This window comes from Patiria miniata, unplaced genomic scaffold (assembly GCF_015706575.1).
Source record: "Patiria miniata isolate m_02_andy unplaced genomic scaffold, ASM1570657v1 HiC_scaffold_7, whole genome shotgun sequence".
NCBI lineage: Eukaryota > Metazoa > Echinodermata > Asteroidea > Valvatida > Asterinidae > Patiria > Patiria miniata.
Genome location: NW_024037074.1, coordinates 45,648,438 through 45,659,022, shown reverse-complemented (window position 1 = coordinate 45,659,022; position 10,585 = coordinate 45,648,438). Strand labels below are relative to the sequence as shown.

The following is a 10,585-nucleotide window of genomic DNA, read 5'->3' as shown; positions in this document are numbered from 1 at the left end:
CCGACATTTGGGGCTCTTTTTTTTACTCACTCTGTACTGACAGGGACACCTCCATCAAACTACTCGCTGAAAGTAAGAAACTCTAGCTGCCGAGGATGAATCACTGTACTCTGCTGGTCTGCGTGGCGGCCATAGGTAAGCAATGTATCAGAGCCGAACCTGAGAGACTCCTCCCTTCTTCAAGTTCCTCGATCCCGACACTCTTGAGGTGACCACAGCTTCTCTCACGCAGGCCCCACTCTCTGGAGCAGTCTACCCCTCTCTATCCGTCAAGCTCCCTCTTCGATCTCCTTCAAACAAGAACTCAAAACCTACCTGTTCACACTCTAATCTCCTCTTCGGCTTGCACCTTGCAATTCATATGTCTTGGACCTAGCATTTCTAATTTGTAGTTTTGTCATTTATAATTTTGTCAATTATAATTTGTGTAGTTTGTACTTACTCTTTGTATAGCGCCATGAGCGTCACCGAGTGATGGACCTGTTTGCGCTTAATAAGATGCCACTATTATTATTATTATTAAATTAGGCGCGGTTTCCTGGCTCCGCGATTGCTGGGCTTCTATTTAATAAAGCAGGGGATTCAAAATAAATGTTTAAAAATTTAATTTTATTGGCAAAGTGATGAGCGTTGATCTTTGTTCAGCCGTATACTGGAACATCAAAAACAATTTAGCGTACATTATTGTACGTGGTTCAAATAAACAGACCTCTGTACATGTGGCTTGCCCAAGGATGGGATCGTAAGCCATAAACATATATAATTAAGTGAAATTTTCCCAAGAACTGCAATAAAATACATAGTTTACAAAATTTAATGAGCCTGCCAATTACTCAGGTTATTGACACCCTAAAGTCAATGAGGCTTAATTCATGGATTGGATCGATGGTCTGAAGTCATCGAAATAAAAAAATTAAGAAATAAATGTGCATTCTATCTAATTTCAATACGTTCCAAGATTCCCCACATGTATTTATTCACTATACGTCTGTCACTAAGACGAGGCCAAAGTTATAAAAATGCGCTTAGGCTGGATGGTAATCATGGATCTTAAATTTGGTTAATATTTGTCCAGTTTGTTAGTCAACGTATACCAACTGCATCAACCTCGTCCCCAAAGCTCACTTTATTTCCAACCTCGTTTCCAATAGTAAACTTTCCAATAGTAAACTGGATAGGAAACTTTCTTCCTGTATCCTGATACGATACCGCAATTGGATAGTAATGGATTTTTATCGTGTACTTGTGCTATTATTCACAACGTGAAGTACATGTTTTCGCGATCATTCGTCCACGCCTTCTCGAAAATACTAATTTCCTTTCTAATTTGCCCATATTAATGTGAGATATGCATATGATACTGCATGTTGTCTCGAAAAGATCGTAACAGTTGATATTACAAAATCGTGTTTTCGTAACTCACGCCGTGCTCACGCTGCGACGAATTGACTCTGTTTTTACCCCAGACACCGAAACAAACGCTAGTATAACGCACATCCAGGCACCAGACTGTTCCTCATCTGCATACGTGTTCAAAAATCTTGCACATGCAAATGACCCAATACCAGGGTCAGAAAGCAGGTAGTGATGGGCGCGTACTGTTCGACACCCTGGGGACGAGGTTGCAACTGCATAAACTCTGAAGGCAATTCTTCCTGAACGTCGATAAATTTTACTCAAGTTTAAGGCGCTTGTCACACTGTCGCGATGTAGCCTCCCGATCACAAGAAGACATTGCTCAGCCTGAGACGCACGACTTGACAACAGACGTTATCGGAACGACTTCTTGAGCGTCGTTTTGGCATACCACGGGACCAATTTCAAAGAGCTGCTTAAGCACAAAATTTGCCTGAGCACAAAAAAAATTTCGAGCCCATATTAACAAATGTTTTAATAGAAATATTTTGAAATCAATAAGAAATCGTCTGTTCACTCATGGCACAGTTAGATTTGACGATCATTTCTTGTTTTGTAACTAAAAAAGCAATTTTAGACGATATTTCTATTTTTTTTACCGTCACAGTTGTTTTCCTTGGTCGTCTATCCATTGATGGCAGCCTGAGCCGGTGATCAAGCTTTTATCTTGTTTATAACAAAAATGTTTAACTGCTCCGTCGCAGTGTCCCATAGTAACATACAGAAACAAAAATCGTTTCAATTTATTGCCATTTTTGGTGGCGATAAGCATGTCTGCTGCCACCAAGCGTCCGGTGCTATCTTACCGACAATATTACGGCTTGACTACCTCCAGCACGAGGCCGCCATTCGAACAGTCAAGATTTAGATTGACGTCTTCCCAGGCAGTCACTTGCTACTGGCGCGTAGCTTAAAATGAAACCTGACAAGTCTCAGTCAGATTGTAAGCCTAATCGCTTGCATTAATTGGCTGTTTCAATGGATTCGCCAAAGCATCTGCATGAAAAGAAAGACTTTAGTCTTCCAAGACATTGTTTAAATTCTTTAGTTTTTGTAAATTTACCAATTTATTATGTGAATCTAATCAAACAAATCAATTGATGGAGGACAAAATGAACAAATGTGAATCAATTTGCTAAACAAAAACAAGAAATTAGCAATGAAAGAAGTCATTAAATGCAGAAGGCTTCCAAATAAAGGGGAAAAGATCAAAGTCTGAAAATAAATGTAAGTTGCATTTGTCGCGAACTGTTTTTGTGATTGAAATGATTTTTGTTTGGATAGATTCGCACAGAAAGGCTTTTTTTCAGTTGGCATAATGTAAATTCTTCTGTTTAGTCTTAATTGAAAATCATCCTGACATGTATTTGCGTAATACCAAAGTGGTTTATCAGAATATTAGCTTATTAGCGCTGCTATTCATTTTTTTATTCGTTAATTAATACATTTAGAATAAATCGACTGTTCACAGTCCGACAACGTGTTAATGGAAAAAAATATTGTGTATGTTATCGTTTTGGTTTGCGGTAACACCATGTGGTAATAACTAGGCCTACTGCTTAAAAGATATTTAGTTCTAAAAATAACTTGTCCTGCTTATTATATTATCAACTTTCGCTAAGTAGTTTTAGTTCTGATACGAAAAGTCCTGCTTTAAGTTCTAAAAGAACTAGTCTTTGATCTCCTTAACTTTAAGCAGGACTGTTCTTATCAGAACTAAAACCACATTGCGAAAGTTGATAATATGTAGAACTAAATATCTTCTAAGCAGTAGTTTTTACCACATGGTGTTACCGCAAACCGAAACGACACCGATTCTCCACCATGCAAAGCCTAAATTTTATACTGTGTATGTAAGAATTTCGACAGCACTACTACCAAAAGAAATCCGAGCGTACCTCATATCACGCGAGCTGTATTCTAGTTAATGCACGCGCTTGACGTGTGCTCGGAATTTTCTGGGTAGGGCTACCAAAATTCCCAAAGACTGGATTTGTTTCATCTTATTGATAACGACCTCCACCGCAGTGGCTTAAACCACGCTTGTCAGTGACCGGCTGTAGGAAATAAAATCCACAACCATGTCTTGCAGCCAGACTATGTATGTCTCTTGAACATTCTCGTTTAATCACTAGCCTTCGAAATGGACCGATCCAGTAAGCACCGCCCCATGGTATTCTGACCAATCACAGCCGTGATTTATGTCCGACATGCGTGCACAAAAGTCCAACATGCGTGCACGCGCGTATGATGCGCGCGGCAGGAAAATGCATTGTGGCATTGGAGAGGAGCACGTGTAATTTGCCAAGAGCGCAGTGGGCGGGGCTTACTGGATTGGTCCATTGACCTATCGTCGTTTGCGAGTTAGCCACGCCCCTTAGACAACCTTAGGGATTTTTCGTTCACTAACTTTTGCGCGTTCCGTGTTTATTTGTAAATCGTGTAATTTGACAATATTTCACAAGCTGCGTTGACGCGATTCTAACGCGATTCTACCGCGATAGGTCAATTACCTGTATTACTAACATTCAAGCATGCGTGTAACGGTAACGTAAATCCTGAAACTGAAACTGAATTTAATTTAAAAAATAAAAGAAAAAAACAAAAGATGTCGACGAATACACAAATCTCGCCATCAACAGAATAAAGCTTGACTGAGATTGATCAAAGACATGCTAATTTGCATATCATTAATAAATAAAGAAAACCCATCTTATCAACCGTCAGATTAGTGTCCAGCCTCGTCGAATACATGGTGACCTGTACTCTATCGTGGGCCAGGGCCAGGGAGGTTAGGATCGTCCGAGCAACGACCCTCCACGTACGAAGTTAGAGGGGACAGATCCCCACGCCACATCGCGGTACACATCACGCAGAGGTTTGAGTAGGTATCTCCGGTGGTGGCACACACAGGCGCGAATAATCGGGAGCAGGTCGGAGGGGTAAACTTCGAACAGAAGGGAGGGAGCTTAGATGGAGAAGAAAGACAAAAAAATATGTGTGTAAATAAAACAAAAAATCTCGGATCAAAGTAAAGCCAAGTCCTAAAAAGGGGCTGTTACAACTGGTAATGTAATAACCAACGGATAACGTATTACCAACCGATAATTATAATGTAACACAAAATTGACTGATAGTGTCCACTTATAGTAACATATACTATACCATCAGTCAATTTTGTTACATTATCGATTAGTGATACAATATCGGTCAATTGCTGTTACATTATCGGTTGGTGATACAATATCGGACAATGGACCGATCCAGTAAGCTCCGCCCATTGCGCACGTGGGCAAATTAACACGTGCTTCTCTCCAATGTCACACTGCATTTTCTTTCCGCGCGCATCATACGCGCGTGCACGCATGTCGGACTTTAGTGCACGCACGTCGGACATAAAACACGACTGTGATTGGTCAGAAGTTACACCATGGGGCGGTGCTTACTGAATCGGTCCATTGTTGTTACATTATAGGTTGGTGATACATTATCTGTTGGTTACTACATTATCAGTTGTAACAGTGGCTATTAATGAACAGTGACTAAAAACATTCCAATGCTATTGTTCACCGGACTGATTGTAATTGACTGCAGGCCTACTTGTCTGTGGATGGACTGGACTGCAACCCTGTTTGCCCGTAACCTCCGCCAAACAAAATTATAATGGATGAAAAAGAAATGGATTTCTGATACCGTTTTTTCCCCCTGTAAATTCAGAATACTTTGGATTCAACGATTGTTAGGTCTATATCGAGTATCGTTTAAATCGACCTACCAACTTACTCAGATAGGGATAATATATGGGGGAATTTTGCTTTTGATGATTCAAGCATGGCACTTGGTACGCATTCAGAATATGTGTAATAGGGTCTTGGCATATTTACCTTTTTAAAAAAAAATATAGGTAGAATACAAACAATGTTCAAACTTTTAACAATGGCTGCCATTGCTTATTATTCTAGCCATTATTTCTTTTCGAAGGACAAAGTTGTGATGGCCTAAAGCCGAATACCATTCTCGTGGCATATACTCTAGCTGTGTGACAATGGCTATGCTTGTATCATCAAAGGCACAATCCCATCACCTATCTGCCGTACTAAACCGGCACCATACATTCAGCCTACCTGCCGGGTATTAAACAAGACAAAACTTTATATCAAATTTATCGACAGATCGATGAACATTTTGCCACTGAAATCAACCTGATGGCATGATTATTTTTTTGTTTATTTACCGTGATAGGTCCCGGTGGGCTTTCCGCATCGCAGACACCGCTCAGCAACAACGCTGTAAGAATAATAACGACATGACAGATCGCTATACTGTTTTCGTAATAAAGCACACAAAAAAACAGATACATTTTATTTGATTTGCAGAATCCTAACCAGTAGGCCTAAGACTCTACGCAGATTACAACGTAGCAAAACAAGTGTTTCAGAAAAAAGTAGGCGCCGAATTTTCGTTTTTACCGTTCAAAATCGTAAGAGGGTTACTTTGCTTCGTACGCTGTTGACTTTTCCCAGCTTTCTTCACGTGTGCAAAGCTTGTGCAAAGTTGAACTGATATGTTTTGCTACCTACACCCTATATATTTTAAAAATTAGAAGACATATGCCTACCTGTAATGCAGACAATCGGAATGAAGTGACGCATGTTGAATCGACAATTAATCAGGCAGCTGTCGTCTACAGTTTGTAAAATGTATGAAAACTACCGTCGCTGTGCTACCAACAGCCAAAGCTACCTCCTTTTTATAGTAATCAGACGTGTGAACATACTTTGAAGGGAGACTATGAATAGTAAACCATAGTCATATCTAACTTGTACTGGCCTGTACCTGTAGGTCAATACCAAACATCACTTTTGACTAATGCGCATATAACAGATACAGTTCTCAAGGAATCATTTGCCGCCTATGTCTTGTCTGATCTGACATAAATCGTAAGACGACCGCTTTGCCAATATCACATTCGGTATACTGAATATGGGAAAACTCTTGAAATCGATTATTTTCACTCTTCTCACAAATTAAAAGACAGGTGGTTGGCTCTCCCGGGTAAGATTACTTCATTATCAGTTCTTGTCCACTGACGACCGTGTCATGGAAAGTTGAGCTGACACGTTTTCACTGACAGATCCTTGGAATTGAATGATCACCAGACTTGATGAAAGTCCTTAATCGCTCATTGTTGTTCTAAACAATGTTGTTTTTATTATCAAGTAAAGTCTCACAAAGAGTTAATAAAAACAGAAGAAGTAAAGCTGACACAAAATACACTGTTTGAAAATGCAACATGCCTACTGATAAGATGTAATCCCATCTTAAATTTCCCCCTTAAAGCTATGGAATGTTGACCTAAATTGCTGGTGCTGATTCATACGCCAGTTATCAGAGAATATAAGTCTTTCAGACTAGCGCTCCAAAATCCCAACAGACCAAAAAGTATTACGGACGACTCAGAGCTCCCCAACTTCACCAAATAGTTATATACATTCAAATTGAGGACGTTGAGTCATAGTCCACGATTGACCGAAGGTCCGCAATGTGTGGTCGTAATGTAAAGCATTGTTGTGGGAGCTTTTCCTACACCAAAAAAATAGTGGGTCCACGATGTATGGTGTAAACACAAATATACGAGTGTGCGTGTTTATGGTTAAATCGAGGACACACGTGTAAAAGCATCATTGATGAATTGAAGACAGGAGTCAATTCGAGGACGACCTCGATTAGAAACAAACGTGTGTGTGTGAACGTGAATTACACATACTCCGAGGACAGACACACAAAGGGAGATGTGATATAACTCTATGAACGTATGAACGGTTTAGTATAGCAATGAACTCTTCTTTTCAAAAAGAAAGAGAGTTGGGAATGTGACGTACTCCACTCCTTGTCCCATCCACAGAGTTCATAAGGATCTATCTTAACTAATGTTGACAATTTGATTTATTTCCATTTCTTATTTAACTGTACTTTAAAAGTACAGTTAAATATACGATATACGACACTCCGTTCTTTTAGCTGCCATCGATTTCTTCCAAAAGAGGGCGCGCTACACAAACACTGGTCCCAATGATTAAAACACTTTTTTTTGTGGAGACAATAACTCAAGAAAATCATATTCCATTGAATTGAAATTTCGTTTACAATTTGATCGTGATATATGACATGACTGGTTGGAAAATTGACGGGAACCAATGAAGGATATATTTAATATGATTTAAAGAATATGCTGTTGATATATCGGGGGAAAAATCGTTCAGAATTCAAGTCACTTTTAATTGAGCAAATTCAAGTAAAACACTCTTTTGCGGTGGCGAATTGTCCAAGATTACATTAATCTTTGAAACCAAAAATGTAGCGCACAACAAAGCCCGTCTGTGGCGTGTTTGGAAATTGTAATTAGACGGCTTCGTAATAGCATTTCATTCTCTGCAGATGAGCGATCTTTGGCACATGTCACTGAGACAACATTTAGTTGTTAACTCGATACCATTCAAAATAAAGTAACATCTGTCTCAGTGTTCTCACGTTTCTTCACGTTTCTTACTTTTCAAAAGAAATGTTGAAGGCTGTCTGTCATTCAATGACTGTATTTATTTTTGTTTAATGCATGACTTGATGACCAAAGCTCTTTTCAGTTACCAGTTTTTGAGAAATAATTACTTTATAGTACATATTAAACATTAAAATACTAAACTGAACTCTGTGGATGGGACAAGGCGTGGAGTTTGTCACACTCCCAACTCTCTTTCTGTTTGATAAGAAGTGTTCATTGCTATACTAAACCGTTCATACGTTCATAGAGTTATATCACATCTCCCTTTGTGTGTCTGTCCTCGGAGTATGTGTAATTCACGTTCACACACACACGTTTGTTTCTAATCGAGGTCGTCCTCGATTTGACTCCTGTCTTCAATTCATCAATGATGCTTCACACGTGTGTCCTCGATTTAACCATAAACACGCACACTCGTATATTTGTGTTTACACCATACATCGTGGACCCACTATTTTTGGTGTAGGAAAAGCTCCCACAACAATGTTTACATTACGACCACACATCGCAGACCTTCGGTCAATCGTGGACTATGGCGCAACGTCCTCAATTTGAATGTATATAACTTTTTGGTGTAGTTGGGGCGCTCTGAGTCGTCCGTAATACTTTTTGGTCTGTTGGGATTTTGGAGCGCTAGTCTGAAAGACTTATATTCTCTGATAACTGGCGTATGAATCAGCACCAGCAATTTAGGTCAACATTCCATAGCTTTAAGGGGGAACTTTCAGATGGGATTACATCTTATCAGTAGGCACGTTTCATTTCAAACAGTTTATTTTGTGTCAGCTTTACTTTTGTTTTTTACTAACTCTTTGTGAGACTTTACTTGATATTAAAAACAACATTCTTTAGTACAACAATGAGCGATTTTCATCAAGGACTTTCATCAAGTCTGGTGATCATTCAATTCCAAGGATCTGTCAGTGAAAACATGTCAACTCAACTTTCAATGACACGGTCGTCAGTAGACAAGAACTGATAATGAAGTAATCTTACCCGGGAGAGCCAACCACCTGTCTTTTAATTTGTGAGAAGAGTGAAATTAATCGATTTCAAGAGTTTTCCCATATTCAGTATACCGAATGTGATATTGGCAAAGCGGTCGTCTTACGATTTATGTCAGATCAGACAAGACATATGGCGGCAAATGATTCCTTGAGAACTGTATCTGTTATGCACATTAGTCAAAAGTGATGTTTGGTATTGACCTACAGGTACAGGCCAGTACAAGTTAGATATGACTATGGTTTACTATTCATAGTCTCCCTTCAAAGTATGTTCACACGTCTGATTACTATAAAAAGGAGGTAACTTTGGCTGTTGGTAGCACAGCGACGGTAGTTTTCATACATTTTACAAACTGTAGACGACAGCTGCCTGATTAATTGGCGATTCAACATGCGTTACTTCATTCCGATTGTCTGCATTACAGGTAGGCATATGTCTTCTAATTTTTAAAATATATAGGGTGTAGCAAAACATATCAGTTCAACTTCGCACAAGATTTGCACACGTGGAGAAAGCTGGGGAAAAGTCAACAGCGTACGAAGCAAAGTAAACCTCTTACGATTTTGAACGGTAAAACGACAACTCGGCGTCTATACTTTTTTGAAACAGTTGTTTTGCTACGTTGTAATCTGCGTAGGGTCTAACTGGTTAGGATTCTGCAAATTAAATAAAATGTTTATGTTCTTTTTGTGTTTGATTACGAAAACAGTATAGCGATCTGTCATGTCGTTATTATTCTTACAGCGTTGTTGCTGAGCGGTGTCTGTGATGCAGAGAGCCCACCGGGACCTAGGCCTATCACGGTAAATAAACAGAAAAATAATCATGCCATCAGGTTGATTTCAGTGGCAAAATGTTAATCGATCTGTTGATAAATTTGATATAAAATTTTGTCGTGTTAAATACCCGGCAGGTAGGCTGAATGTATGGTGCCGGTTCAGTACGGCAGATAGGTGATGGGATTGTGCCTTTGATGATACAAGCATAGCCATTGTCACACAGTCAGCTAGAGTATATGCCACGAGAATGGTATTCGGCTTTAGGCCATCGCAACTTTGTCCTTCGAAAAGAAATAATGGCTAGGATAACAAGCAATGGCATCCATTGTTAAAAGTTTGAGCATTGTTTGTATTCTACCTATATTTTTTTAAAAGGGTAAATATGCGAAGACCCTATTGCACATATTCTGAATGTGTACCAAGTGCTATGCTTGAATCATTATAATGCTTGAACCAACCGATAATGTAACGGCGATTGACCGATTTGTATCACTAACCGATAATGTAACAAAATTGACTGATGGTATAGTAAATGTTACTATACGGTAGACACTATCAGTCAATTTTGTGTTACATTACAATTATCAGTTGGTAATACGTTATACGTTGGTTATTACATTATCAGTTGTAACAGATCCTTTAGGACTTGGCTTTACTTTGATCCGAGATTTTTTGTTTTATTTACACACATATTTTTTTTCTTTCTTCTCCATCTAAGCTCCCTCCCTTCTGTTCGAAGTTTAACCCTCCGGGCTGCTCCTACTTACTCGCGCCTGTGTGTGCCACCACCGGAGATACCTACCCAAACCTCTGCGTGATGTGT

General features: G+C 39.3%; 1 protein-coding gene across 1 annotated transcript; it reads right to left on the bottom strand.

The window, feature by feature from the left end:
* Positions 1–3,821: 3,821 nt before the first annotated feature.
* LOC119746262 (ovomucoid-like) lies at positions 3,822–6,242 on the bottom strand. The gene is made up of 3 exons (XM_038223100.1): positions 6,035–6,242; positions 5,651–5,703; positions 3,822–4,384 (listed from the first exon to the last, which is right to left on the bottom strand). Exons 1-3 carry the CDS (start codon positions 6,066–6,068, stop codon positions 4,184–4,186), a joined length of 288 nt encoding a protein of 95 aa, XP_038079028.1. The 5' UTR covers positions 6,069–6,242; the 3' UTR covers positions 3,822–4,183.
* Between the last annotated feature and the right edge of the window lie 4,343 nt (positions 6,243–10,585).